The 15,334-nt window shown below is 41.9% G+C and overlaps 1 protein-coding gene across 3 annotated transcripts in view; it reads right to left on the bottom strand.

Annotated features, from left to right (window-relative positions):
- The window catches only part of LOC126259194 (WD repeat-containing protein 37), a 111,998-nt gene that overhangs the window by 16,006 nt on the left and 80,658 nt on the right, over positions 1–15,334 (bottom strand). For all 3 annotated transcript variants that reach the window (XM_049955785.1, XM_049955784.1, XM_049955786.1), the window contains 2 exons: positions 10,017–10,192; positions 9,670–9,907 (listed from right to left, as the gene is read on the bottom strand). In XM_049955785.1, coding sequence (XP_049811742.1) covers positions 9,670–9,907; positions 10,017–10,192 — 414 coding nt within the window. The remainder of the gene's footprint in view (positions 1–9,669; positions 9,908–10,016; positions 10,193–15,334) is intronic.

Genomic DNA, 15,334 nt, shown 5'->3' with positions numbered 1-15,334 from the left:
GCAAGAACCAATATGCAAAAAAGTCCGGAATTGTGGAAAAACAATCCATGGCTTTTGCATAATGACAATGCACCTGCTCATTCATTGTTGCATGTGTGGGATTTTTTTGCCAAAAGCAACATGAAAATCATGCCTCAGCCACCATATTCACTGGATTTGGCCCACTGCGACTTTTTCCTGTTTCCAAAACTGAAGAGATCTATTAAAGGACGAACATTTTCAATGACTGAAGAAATAAAAACTGCATCAGTGGAAGTACTCAAGGCTGCACCAAAAACTGCTTATGAGAAGTGCTTCGAGGATTGTAAGAAGCGTTGGCACAAGTGTATTTGTATCTGAGGGGGGATTACTTTGAAGGGAACAACATGAATATTGATGAATAAATAATTTTTTTTTTCATAAAAATATAAAGTCACCTTACATTTGAACACACCTCATACATTTTTTCTGTGTACAGAGATAATGTACTTTCTCATGGAGCTGAAAAACTTATCAATCCTTTGAATGGTAAAAGTTTTATACACTGGCATAGAACTTCCTGGCACTTTAGGAAATGAAACCTAGTATAAAGCAATGCGTTTTGAAGGACCTTTGATGTGTGGCAATGTGTACATTGGATATTTTCATATTATGAAAGTGTAAATACAAAAACCAACAAATGCAGCATGGTAGCTTCCAAAGCACTTAAATCAAGATTGCACTGCACTTTTGTCAGCCAAGCATAGCTCATGTTATGTGATCTCGTCAGCCAATGACAGCAGATATTCTGAGCATAGAACACATGATGTAGTCAACTAATAGCGAGATCACTATTAAGTAGTGTGAACACACAAACAAGAAAAGTTAATGGTTTAAATTAATACACATACAGTATAGCTACAAGAAAAGCTAAGCTTTCCATATAATATCGACCTTAAAAATGTTACTGCGTGGGCGGTCTTTTTTTTCCCCTCCATTCATCTTGCACAGAAGGAAATTTACTTTGAAAGTACCACTTTTCAAACCATCATTCACAATGATTTCCTGCAACCTGCTAGAACTATAAGGCATTTGTGATTAATACACTTGTGACATGAGCAAGATGAATATGTGAGCCATAGCATCTCAGACGCGAAATGCAACACTTGCAAAGTTTTCTGGGGAGCAACGGCTACTCTACAAGCTATATTAGTGGTACAACAGGGCCAAACACTCGACAAAGTGACAAATCAGAAAAAGAAATGTTGGGTATTGCCTTCCTGTCATACATTCTCAGAGTGGTGGACAGAACTGGCCGTATATCGCACAAATAAGCGTAAAGATATTTACAAAGCAACAAAGATGATCAACATGCGGAAAAGCTGGAATGACTGGACAATCAATCAACAACAGGATCACAGAACATAAGTGACATTGCAAGTTGGGGCAGATGGACAAATCAGTCGTGGCAGAGCACGTGCTGTAAAAGTCCGCCCACGCAGTAACATTTTCTGACACTGAAGTTCTCGCTATAGAGAGGAGCTATCAGACCCATCTGTTCAGAGAAGCTATATAAATACACAAACACAAGAATAGCTGCAACAAGAAAGAAGAAAGCCTCAAGGTAAATCGATAAATGGATCCTGGGTTCCCGTGCTATAGCGAATAACGGTCGCAGGTAGCAAGAGAACTGCAATGGAAATGACCGCAGAGAAGCCCTTAGATGTTGGCACTCCAGGTATATATAGTCTGTGGCTGCAAGATTGGCTCCAGTCCACCACTGGCAATGGAGGATGAAATTTTACAATGCCAGCCACTCGTGCTGGTGAAACGTCACATAAAAACATCAGACGAACATTGGCTGAAGAACTCCAGACAGAAGCCAACAGGCAGTTTGTCAAAGAGAGAGTTGTTTTTTCATGCAGGAAGTCTTGAGTTGTTGTGTATATGGGAACAATGTAAAATCAAACAATGGAAAACCCAGGATGGAATAATGACAATATTATGAAAAGGATAGATTGGTACTCGTCATACAATGGAGACGTTGAGTCGCAGATAAAGCTGGATGGTGGCATAAGGAGGAGGCTGGGGTGGAGAGGGGAAGGTATAGCAGGGTAGGGGTGGAGAACGGCAAGGGTCTACTTATGGAAGCATGAAGAGATGAGGTGGAGAGAGGGTGTAGGGCAGCTAGGTGTAGTCTGGAGGTTATACAGAGAGCAGTTGGCAGGGGGGGGGGGGGGGGTGGCGAGTGGCGAGTGAGGAGTGAGGGGGGGGAGGGAGGGGAGAGGCCGTGGACAAGGAGAGAAGTAAAAAGACTGTGTGCACATTCGTGGAAAGAGGGCTGCGTAGTGCTGGAGTGGGAGCAGGGAAGGGGGTAGGTGGGAGTAGATCAATGACTAACAACGGGTGACACAGGGAGGGTTAAGGGAACATAGACTATACTGAAGGAAGTTTCCACTGACGCAATTCAGAAAAGCTGATGTTGGTACGAAGGATCCAGATGGCACAGGCTGCGAAGCAGTCATTGAAGTTAAGCATATTGTGTTGGGCAGCATGTTCAGCAAGTGGGTGGTCCAGCTGTTTATGGCCACAGTTTGTCAGTGGCCATTCATGCGGACAGACAGCTCGTTGGTTGTGATGCCCACGTAGAATGCAGCACAGTAGCTGCAGCTTAGCTTGTAGATCACCTGACTGGTTTCACCGGTAGCCCTGCCTTTGACGAGATAGGCGATGTTTGTGACCGGACTGGAGTATGTGGTGGTGGGAGGAAGACGTATGGGACAGGTCTTGCATCTAGGTCTATTACAGGGACATGAGCCGTGAGACAACAGGTTGGTAAAAGAGGTTGTGTAGGGATGGACGAGGATATTGTGTAGGTTCGGTGGGCGGCAGAATACTGTAGTGATGAGCTCTTCCTCTTGAAATATATCAAGGATCTCAATTATGCCATCACAGACCATAATTACCCTCCCTGCCTTGTATAGAAAAAGAGCTGAGTCTTACCTCTCAAGCCCTCCAGCCTACCCCCCCCCCCACTTCCCAAAGTTACCCCCCACTTCCCGAAGTTCCAACATCCAGCAAGAGGAGAATTTCACTCGTGACTCTGGAGCAACTGAACCACAGACTGTCAGGATTTCAACTACCTCTCATCGTGTTCTGAAATGAGAAATATTCGATCCATTATCTTTCCCACCCCTCCCACAATGGTACTCTGCCACCCACTGAACCTACACGATATCCTCAGCCATCCCTAGACAACCCCTTCTCCTAATCCACTGCCTCATGGTTCACGTCCCTGTAATATTGTAGTAGAGGCAAGACCTGTCCCAAACATACCACCACCACCAGTTCAGCCACAAGCATCACCTATCCCATCAGAGGCAGGGCTACCTGTGAAACCAGTCATGTGATCTACAAGCTAAGCTGTAACCACTGTGCTGCATACTGTGTCTGTCTGCACAAATGGTCACTGACAAACTGTGGCCAAGAAACAGCTGAACCACCCACTTGCTGAGCATGTTGCCCAACACAATGTTCTTCAGTTTAATGACTGCTTCACAGCCTGTGCCATCTGGATCCTTCCTGCCAACACCAGCTTTTCTGAACTGCATAGGTGGGAAGTCTCCCTGGAGTACATCATATGTCCCCTTTAACTCTCGTGGCCTCAATCTTCATCAGTTACTGTCCTACTCACCCATCCCTTTCCCTGTTCCAACTCTAGCACTACACACCCCTCTTTCCACCAACGTACCCACAATCTTTGTAACTCCTCTCCTTTTCCACTGCCACCATCCCCCCCCCCCCCCCGATCTTTCCCTCCATCTAACATCCCAACTGCACCTAGCTGCCCTACCCTCTCTTCACCTTGTTCCTGTATGCTCCCTTACTTAGCACTTTACTATCCCCCACCGTAACCCTGCTATCCCTCCCCTGCCCCACCCCAGCCTCCTCCTTACCACCACAATCCAGACTGCTTCTTCCATTATGTGCTGTTGCTCGCAGTCTGGTCTTAGCAGCCAGTGACTATGGGTGCGCACACTTGCATGCGTGTATTATTACAAAGAAATCCTAGAAAATCGTACTGGTCTCCTCTTTCCTGGAACTGCGTTTTGAGGAACAGTTCTGTGTAAGGATGAGCACACCACATTCTACAAAACTGTAGGACACGTGATTTAGATACAGATTTTTGCGTTTTCTGTATAGCAGTCTGCAGTTGACATTCTGCTGTACAGAATGATATGGAGCTATAATATTAACAAAGATCACATACTCATAATGCTGGTGTGAATGCATGTCTCATCATATATACTATACTATTTATTACAGTTACAAAAAGTTTGGCACTTAAAATGGATCTTTGTGGGGCTCCATTTTCCTGTATGTAATGGTTACAGTGGGTCAAACCAGCCCTGACTCTCAACAGTCTAAGAGAAAAAGATGTGAGACCACCACATTGTATTGTGCACCTTGCGGAAATAAAAAAAGACTGTGACCATATGAAGTGGTGCATAAAGGACTCTCAAATCACAAACTCCAATCATATGAAATGATCTTTGGTAGTTCGAGATCTTCAGAATATACACTGGAATCAGGAAAGGAGATTTCTAGATTTCAAACAATAAACAAAGTTTCTAACGATTTTTCCAAATTACCTGTTAGGTTGATCAGTCTTTTAGTTATTTTTTTTTTTTTTTTTTGTCTTGTCCTGGTTTTGGTATATGTGCTGCGATACCCTCTCACTCCATTGTAAGGGAAATTCTCTGTCTTGCCATGTCTTATCAAAAATTTCAACCCCTGAGAACCATAAGGACCTACAGCACAGACTCACAGTTTTGAGACAAATAGATATTTGTGAAAATCAAATTTGTAAACAAAACACCAGTCTCATAGGTCTGAATCGTTTCTTAACCATGTCTCAACATCCTGTATTTCCTGTGGAAAAATAATGTACCCAATTTATGTTATAAAATATTAATTAATATTTCAGATTATATTTATTACTAATGTTAATCCATAAAATTTCCATATACTGTTACAGGTTAGTGACAGTGGTGTCCTTTGACAAATGTAAAGTTTTAATTAATGAGAACTAAAATTAGAACACACAGAACATATGATAAATGCACCACACCCACAATTATGGCCTATTTCAACACTTCGTGGTCCTCATTATCATTTTCATTAAGGGCATTCTGTGACTTAAGGTTCAGATAAAACTGCTGATATACCTCCAACTAAAAATTGCTACTACTATGTACATGATGTAGATACTAAAAACCCTCGATAACAATTGAGTATGCAGAGCAATAAATTTATGCTTTGTGTTTTGGGTCCGCATGGAAATGAAGAGCCAAGAAATTGGTGAGACAGCTTTTCACAAATGTTCATATGTACAGTGCGAACCTAAAGATGTAGATAAAGCTGGTTCAGCATAAGATCATCAGATGTCTGGAGCATGCATATATGCTATAATCTCAAGATCTATGATGGTGCATTTAGGCCCTTATGGTTCTCAGTACTTCATCATTTGTAGAATAGAGTTTTTACTATTTTCAACAGGACATTGAAGTATTTGATTATGGATGTTGTCTGGCCTTGGGGACTGATCTCTATATTGTCTTAAAACATTATTTAGTTCACAGGCTGCAAAAAGGAGCACTGTAGATTAACAGGTCCATTTAGGTAAAAGATATGGTATTATGTTCTGTAAAAAAAATCTTTGGTGAGTGGATTTAGGATGGTAATTCTTGGATGCCAACATTTCTGCATAATATATTGCTGAAAGTTCAGAGATGTCAGAGAAACTGGTGTTAATTTCTCCTTCATCAATGATTCCCTTGATTAGTGTCATGGAATCAACTAATCCACCATGATTTGGACCACACCTGTGGAGCTGGAGAATGTGCTGTTATAAATGAAACAGATTATTCCCAACATTCACTCTTCTTTTGTTTCATGAAGTAACGTGTTTATGCCCTTGATCTTTTAAACAAAATTAAATTTTCAGTATACGGATGTCGTCTATGTCAGCACAGAATGCTTAGATATTCTCCAACTGCATCACAATCTCTTTGCATCAACATGGAAGACAACATGTTAATACTGGCAGAAATACACCCCAGCTGCTGTGGGAAGGTGAGGGAAGAAAAATACATACCAGGTTTTGTAGATACAGGCTGTGTTGCAGAGCAGAGCACATCAGAAGTACCGCTACTACATATCTACTATTTATTCCCGAATTAGATTCAGTGTATAGTGCTTTAGATTAAAAGGATTGGTAGCAAATAAAACATTGCTGGTACTGATTTGTAGCATACTATTTGCACACTAGATACATGCAATATGGTGACATATCAGATGCGCAACTCAGTCATGTCAGAGAATTTGGGGAGTGTTACGCTGTCACATAGTCTATAAGCTCTCAAGTAGCATCAAGACAGTTATCAATACTAATATCTACATTTGACTGATGGTTCAAACGAAGTGTGAAATGTCCTAATCTGATGAGAGAATACAGAGAGATTCGAGACTGAAGCATAGATACTGGTTCACAGTCAAGTGATCAGAAACTACACATCACTACTTTCTGGTCAATATCCTGGTGGTGAAAATTTCATCAGAACGCTGCTGAGTACCATTATACTACCATGTGTCAGTAGCTTCAGGATCAGAGGCAGTTTGCTGAACACCTTATAAGGATTAAAATCTGTCTCATCAATACACAAAAACTGGAAGGGGAACTTTGCTTTGAACTTCCTTGGTTACATGTTCAGATAATGTTTTCCACTGATACATCTCTAAGCTTCTAGAGTTAATTCTTCTTACATTTTAACTAGAAATTTCTGAAGCAATGGTAAATTTCTTTGTGAAAACTCTTAACAGCTTGGACACTAATGTCATAATAATCTGAACTTTTTCAGGTACTGGAACATTCCAAGGATGGTCAGCACTTAACTACACTTTTTTCCCCACTAGATATCATACCCAGCACAACAAGTCTTCCCCACTGCCAAATGTGTAATTTAATAAGCAATCAGTGTCATATTGAACAAAACGTCATCCTTTTGGGGAGAATACAGCCACATAGCTCCAGGTTGGCAGAGAATTTAAAATGTCTCTCTTCAAGGTAGACATGCATCTGTCTACCCTGAGCTAATAGTCATAGTTCCTCCACATGTGTCCTGAACCCATTCATATTCCACTGAAATATCAGTGAGGTTTCTTCTGTCTTTCCTCCATGGTGGGGAGACTGCAGCCATAAACGGGGAGGGGGGGGGGGGTGTACTTGAGGGACACACAGGTTCCCCTGCTATCCTTTCTGACATTACTTTTGACAACCACCAGTATTTCAGTGGTAGGAAGGCTTGGCTAAGGTATCACTGGTGCAGGCTTGCAACTGCATTTACAGGTGTATGTTTATGTGCTCTGCTCAGCTGTGAAAGTCTGGGTCCACCACTAGTCTTCTGTACATGCCACTTCAATACTGAGGCAAACAATTTCACAAAAGTGGACAGCTGTGTGTATTCTTTGCGTCAGAATAGGAGATTCAGTTGGTGACCTCAATCACCTGTATTTTCTTCTCCTCCATGAAGACAGGAACTTCCTTTCTCCGAACCAGATCAGCTTGGAAGCAACTGAAACACATGAATACTTGGTTTGTGGGCAGTTGAGCTGCATTTTCCACACACTGCCAGACTGTTACAATCCAAAGTTGTGTGATGGCAGCAATGACATTGTATTAGTACACAGGCCTAGCTAAGTCGTGGAAAGCCAGCTGTAATACACACTAGTAACTTCGGTAGACTGCATGTCAGGATAAGAGATTGGCTTCTGGAGCTCATCATCAACTTTTTCATGACATTCTGAACTTCCCATTACCTTTCCTGCTGGCACACAATACAATGTGATGGTGTCACATTTTTATCTCTTAAGACTGTTTTTGAGTCCGGGCTGGTTTAACCCTTAGTAACCGATACATGCAGGAAAATGGAGGCACACAAAAGGATCACTTTCCCATACCTGCTTGAGTTCTTTTGCACTTATTCTTGTCACGGCACATCACAATATGTTCACAACAATTTAGCCGAGTGAGCAGCTCTATGTTGATAACATATTCTCCAAATAGTTTAGCAGTTAACAAATTGTTCACTTGAGTAGCCTTCAGTGTCTCAATCGGTAGTAGTATATTACTGCACAGCCTATTGATGGATTTAATTTGTCTTGCAAGTCTTTCTAGAGACTTATGTCCACAGAAAGGCGACGGTTTTTCAAGGCACCTTCTACATGTTTAAGAACAAAAACATTCATTATCTACTATATGATGTGGTCTGTTACTATTACTGCTTTCTCTCACATTCACAGACACCTTAAGTGGACTAGCCACATGTGGTCTCTTTGGAGTTTGGATGTTGATACTGCCCAATGGACCAACTGAATTGTTGAGAGTAGAGAACAGTTATTTGGGCATCATGAAAGTAACACTAGCAGCTAGGGAAGTAAACATCCACCCAGATAAGCTTATACTACTAAGGTGCGACAGGTTGCCCACAGGTTGCCCGCTAATGACTGTTCTGCCCCAAAAGCCATGCACCTCACTAGGGTATAGTGTACCTCGAGATTCAAGGTTTCTTTTAAAAAGAGACTTTGGCATTTCTGTCAAAGATACTGATTCCCTGAGGCACAAAATGTTCCACCACTGCGCTGCGCAGTGGTTACTGAAGCACACCCAGAGCTTACAGTTACAGACTACTGTGGCACTCACCAGTCCTCAGCTCAAGAAACCAGAGTTCACCAAATACCTACCACACAAACAAATGTTGAGCTCCATGAGCTCCTCGCCATTTAGAATGACCCAGGGGGCACATTTGGCTTTATTAAAAATACCACAGGCATGGTGAGCATTACCACCACCTCTGCCCCTACCTCCCACCCCTTCTCCCTCCTTGAGGCTAAAGATGAACCTCGACGAAAGATAAGAAAGGGTAATGGAATTTAGTCAAATTACATCAGACTGTGCTAACATCATTATATTATGAATGGAGACACTAAAAGTAGTACACATGTTTTGCTATTTGTGCAACAGGTAACTGATGATGGTTGCTGCAGAAAGGACATAACATGCAAACTGTCAGTAGCAAGGAAAGCAGTTATAAAAGACAGGATTATGACTTATTTTGTGAAGTTGTTTGCCTGGAGTGTAGTAAAAACTGAAACATGGAAGATAAGCAATTCAGACAAGAGGAGAACGGAAGCTTACGAAATGTCATGCTATAGAAGAATACTGAAGATGGGTAGATCATAAAACTAATATGGAGGTACTGAATCGAATTGCACAACTTGAGTAGAAGAAGGGATTGCTTGATAGGACACATCATGAAGCATTAAGACACAGTAGAGGGAAGTTTGGAGGGTAAGAAATTTAGAGGGAGAGCTAAGCCTGAATCCAGTGAACATGTTCAAATGAATGTAGCTTGCATTAATTTTTCGGAGATGATGAGGCTTGCACAGGATAGACTAGAACTGAGAACTGCATAAACCAATATTCAGAATGAAGACCGCAAAAGTAAGTCAGTAACTCCAATGTTCATTCGTCTCAGTATTTGAGATTCATGTTGCTGAAATCTCGCCTACATTTTAAATAAATATTTGTAATTATTTATAATTAATTTTAACATTTACATGAGTACAAATATAATAACTCTTAGGGAGTACCTCCAAGAGACTGCAACAATTCACCCGTTTCAACATCATACAAGTTGGCAGTGCGGTCCCATGAAGCAGTTATCACCTGTTCACCACCAGGTAACCAGTCAGCAGCAACAACCACTCCAGCATGTCCTGTCAATTCACAAACGGGTGTACGGAGGCAAGGTGCTCCACTGCTGGTGTCTTCACAACCAAAATCATCCTTCTCACATGAGTCTGGATCTTCATCAGATGACTGACCTTTCTGTAATTCAGTTGAGACTGTTTAACACTTGGAAAAAAAGTTGGACATTAGAACTGTTCACTTCACTACAACAAGAGGAGGATAATTTTAGAAGTATTACATTACTAACCACTGGTTGATCCCAGGTGACTGCTGCCTGCCACACATGAGCTGTACAATCTCCACTGGCTGTCAGGACAACATCTTTATTTGGATGGAAACGTATAGAGTTCACAGAACCCTGGTGACCTTGATACTGCAGCAAGCAACGACCTGTTTCCACACTCCAAATGCATGCTGTATGATCTGTGAAGAAGAGTTTATAACATACTCATAAACATACATCACAACGAACCAACAAATGGCATTCCATTAACTCACTAATTCTTGAGTCATGTAACCCCCTAAAAATATTACAAAAGTCAGATATTTTCTTTTTTTTCCATTCCTCTCGAATTAACATTAATGTAGACAAGATGATTTCAAATTACCCGTAATATTTCACATGAAAGTTCACCAGGTAACTATAAAAACAAGTTAACACATTGATTATGAAAAGGATAGTGTGTTACCATATAGAGATTACCATGAGTCACGGCAGGCACAATGAAAAGACCACTACACATTTAGGTCCTGACAGTCTAGTCACAGCAGCCAGAGACAGTGGTTATGTGCGAGAGCTGTGCTTGTGTGAATGTGTGTGCTTTTTTTTCCATCTTGGAAGTAGACTTTTTGGTTGATAACTTAAATGTATAGCAGTCCTTTTGTTGAGCCTGTCTGTGACTCAGTGTCTTCTCTACATGGTGATGAGCAATCTATCCTTCTCATAACATTGTTATTCCATCCTGCACTTCTCATTGTTTTAACTACCAAGTTTCGTGTCGCATGAATCCACCACGATGCTCACTAGATGGTCTCTACAACGCAATGCTTTAAATTTGATAGGCTGTTATGACCTATATAATAAAGATACTATTTATGTACTGACACAAAAGTAGCACAAGACATCGCATCATCGTCTGTGGGCTCTCAAATTAGTTGCTTAAAACAGTCTTCAGAAAACGGTGTTTAAAAGCATTTTGCAAGACTGTCTGACCGTACCCCGTGCAATGAATCCATAGACATCCCAGTCTACACTCTGTATGTTAAAGTCATCTCCAACTAATATTGCATGATCTGGGTATTTCCATGCGGCTAACTAAAGACATTCTCTGAATGACTATAAAACTGTCACAACAGAATCGGGTGGCCAGTAAAAACATCCAACAATTAACTTGATTTCACCATGACCTGTTATACGTGTCCAGCAACCAAATTCAGCAATTCGAACGGCCTCCCAATCAGCTGTTTTGATGATGTAAAAGATATGTTTCCAGGTCTCTTACAACATGTATTGAGCAATGAAATTAATATTTCAACAGTCCTGCCACCACACTCTTCAAGGTCTTGCACTTAAGTGGCATTAATTCTGTGACTGACAAAATCTGCATCCTCCTAAACTTGGCAAGCCACCATATGATTCATGGCAAAGGGTAACCTGTATCACTACTAAACATTTAATTGTTTCTTGTTTCACTCGCAACTGGAATGATGGAAAAATAACTGTCTGTATGCTTCTGAACAAGCCCTAATTTATTTTATCTTTTCTTGTCTTCACAGTCCTTACGTGATATGTACATTGGTTGCAGTAGAATCATTCTGCGATCAATTGCAAATGTTGGTTCTCTAAATTTTCTCAGTGTTTCAAGAAAAGTGTGTTGTCTTCCTTCCACGGATTCACATTTGAGTTCACAAAGCATCTCCATAATATCCTCAAGTTGATCAGATCAACTGCTAACAAATCTAGCAGCATGCTTCTGAATAGCTTCAATGGCTACCTTTAAACTGACCTGCTGGAGATCGCAAAAACTAATAGAGTACTCAAGAATTATTTGCACTAGTGTTCTACACGAGGTCGCCTTTTTCTAAAATTCTCCCAATAAACTGAAATTGATGATTCACCTTCCTTACTACCATCCTTATGTGCTCATTCCATTTCATATATGCTTAGATATTCAATACGACTGTGTCAAGCAGCACACTACTGACACCGTTTTTGAATATTATGGGATTTTTTTATGTATTTATTTGCATTAACTTATATTTTTCTACATTCGGAGCTAGCTGTCATCAAATTTTGTCTAAGTCATCTTGTAGTTTCAGCTCTCAGAGACTGCAGATGTGTGTGTGCAAGTTGCACTTGTGTGTGTGTGTGTGTGTGTGTGTGTGTGTGTGTGTGTGTGTGAGTGTGTGTGTGTGTGCGTGTGCGCGCGCGTGTGCATGCATGCGTGCGCATGTCATGTTTGTCTACTGCTGACAAAGGCCTTAATGGCCAAAAGCTATGATTGTGTGAACTTTTTATTGTGCCTATCGCAGCTCAGCATCTCTGCTATCTCCCATACATCACAGCATCACCACCAAACAGTCACAGATTGCTGCTCAATCTGTGTGTCAGATTATTTGTGTAAACGGAGAATAATAGTGGTCCTATCACATTTTCTTCATTCACTCCTGACTATACCCTTGTCTCTGATGAACATTCGCCATCAAGTATAACATACTGGGTTCTGTTACTTAACATGTCTTTGAGCTTTGAGCCACTCGCATATCTGAGAACCTAGTCCATATACTCGTACCTTTGTTAACAGTCTGCAGTGGGACACTGTGTCCAATGCTTTTCGGAAATCAAGGAATACTGAATCTGCCTATTGCCTTTCATCCATAGTTTGTATGATGTCATGTGAAAAAAGGTCAAGCTTTGTTTCGCATGAATGACGCTTTCTAAAATAGTGCTGGTTTGCGAACAGAAACCTTTCTGTCTCAACGAAATGCACTACACTCAAATTGAGAGTATGTTCAAAAATTTTACAGCAAACTGATTTATGGTTATTGGTCCCAACACATCACTACCCGCCACTCACCATGCAGTGGAGGCAGATCCACCACATTGGGTACACTGGAAGGTGCCTTGGCAGCACAGCCCACTGCCACCGCTACACCCCCGGAGCAGAAGCCTGAATACAGCTGATCATAGTCAAAACAGCCTTCAGCGGTTCGCGATCTGCAGCCAGCTCCTCCTGCATCCGCACATAGCATGCACACATCCTACCCATCCCATCTTGACAAACTTCAGAAGTAATTTTAAAAGCACACAGAGATACCTAATTATGCAACTTGCTACCCTCTTGACGTTTGAACAATGGACGCTGACACCTTAATAAGCTGTGTAGCTGGCTGTTCAGAAGAAATGACAACTGTGTTACCAACTGCCTGACTCTATACTTTGCAGTTACAAAAATTTGTCAATATACTTCTTAAATATAAAAACATGCATAGAATTTAAGAAATATACTATTAAGAAAATACAGAACAAAATTAATACATAACTTGCCACTCTGCAGGTGTGTAACAGGCGAAAGTTGGAACCTGATTGACTAGGCTAAAATGAACAAATGCTGGCTCTTCAAAAAAAAAAAAAAAAATTAATAGCAACTGTGCTGCAGACTGTTAGAATTTACGCTTACTCTTAAAAAATGTGAGATTCCACCTCATACACAGAAAAACACACATCGAATTTAGAATTAAACTGCTAAGAATATAGAGGAGATGAGTTGCAGAAAGCACAATGATAAAAGGTGCTAGAAATATTTCAACTTTTTCTCCTTAACAAGGTGAAAACACACACACACACACACACACACACACACACACACACAACAATGCATAAGCGCATGGTCACGACCTCTGAGCCTGACTGCAACTGAGTCTGAAGTGAGCAGCAATCTAGCTGGGATATGTAGTGGAGAAGGAAGGGGATGGATAGCAGATAGCAGGGTAGGGATGAGGGAAGGTGCTAGTGCTGCCTGTGGGAACATGCAGGAATGTGGCAGGGACAGCTAAGTGCACCATCAGGTGGCTGTGCTGGGTCAAGGGGTAAGAGGGGAAGGGAGGTGGAAAAGTGAGGTGAGACAGGAAGGGGGGGGGGAGGAGGAGGAGGAGGAGGAGGAGGAGAAAGGACTATATATGTACAATGGCTGCATAGAAGGCACCTGTAGTACTGGAGTGGGAGCAGGGGAGGGACTGGGCAATGTAAGTCAAAAAGGTTGGTGTTGGTGGGAAGAATCCAGGTGGCACATGCTGTGGAGCAGTCATTAAAGTGAAGGGCATCATGTTGGGTGACATGTTCAGCAACTGATAGGTCTAGCTGCCTCTTTGTCCACAATTTGGTGGTGGCCATTCATGCAGACACACAGCTTGTGTGTTGTCATTCCCATGTAGAAAACAGCACATTGGTTGGAGTTAAGTTGGTAGATCACATGGCTGCTTTCACATGTGGGCCTGCCTTTAATGGGCAGTGACAAGACTGGAGTAAGTGGTTGTGAGAGGACATATGGAACCGGTCTTGCATCTATTCAGTTACAGAGAAATGAGCCATGAGGAAAGGAGCTGGGTGCATGAGTGAGTGAAGTAGGTACAGACAAGGATGTTGTGTAGGCAGGGGGGGGGGGGGGAGGTTATCACTATGGGAGGGGGTGTGGAGTATAGTGGGGAGGATATTTCACATTTCAGTGCACAATGAGAGATAGCTGGAACTCTAGTGGTGAATGTGATTCAGTTGCTCCAATTCTGAATGGTACTGAGTCATAAGAGGGGTGCTCCTTTGTGGCTTTACAGTGTGTATGTGTGGGTATGATGGTGACTAATGAGCAAGGCACAATAGATATGCTTCTCAAGATGACTAAGGGTAATTTTAATTTGTGAAGGCCTTAGTGAGACCACTGGCACATTTGGAGAGGGACTGGTCATTACTACAAATATTACAACCATGGTTATAATTGGCTAGACTATGTGAAAGTGATTTCTTGGTGTAGAAAGAGTGACAGCTGCAAAAGTGGAGGTACTGTTGGTGGGTCTGATGTGGTCAGAGGTACAGATGTAGCCATCCTTGAGGTGGAGGTCAACATTGAGGAAGGTCACATGTTGTGCCTTAGGAGGAACAGGTGAACTGAATGGGGAGACAATGTTTAGGTTCTGAAGAAATGTGGATAGGTTGTCCACCCCCCTTCCACCAGGTCATGAAGACACTTTCAATGCATCTGAATCAGGTGAGAGGTTTGGGATTCCAGGTGGTTGGGGAGGATTTCTCCATATGGCCCACGAATAGGTTATTGTGCAATTGTGCCATTGGGGTGCCCATGGCTGTACTGCAGATTTGTTTGTAGATGATGCCTTCAAAGGAGAAGTAATTATAGGTGAGGATACAATTGGTCACGGTGACCAGGAAGGAGGTTGTATGTTTGGAGCCAGTCTGACAATAGGAAAGGTAGTATTCATTAATGGCCATGGCATAATTGTTGGGGTATCACAATAGAGGGAGATGGCATCAACAGTGACAAGCAGGGCTCCAAG

Source organism: Schistocerca nitens, chromosome 5 (genome assembly GCF_023898315.1).
Source record: "Schistocerca nitens isolate TAMUIC-IGC-003100 chromosome 5, iqSchNite1.1, whole genome shotgun sequence".
Taxonomy (NCBI): Eukaryota; Metazoa; Arthropoda; class Insecta; order Orthoptera; family Acrididae; genus Schistocerca; species Schistocerca nitens.
Note: the sequence above shows the minus strand (reverse complement) of the source record. Positions and strands in the feature narration are given on the sequence as shown.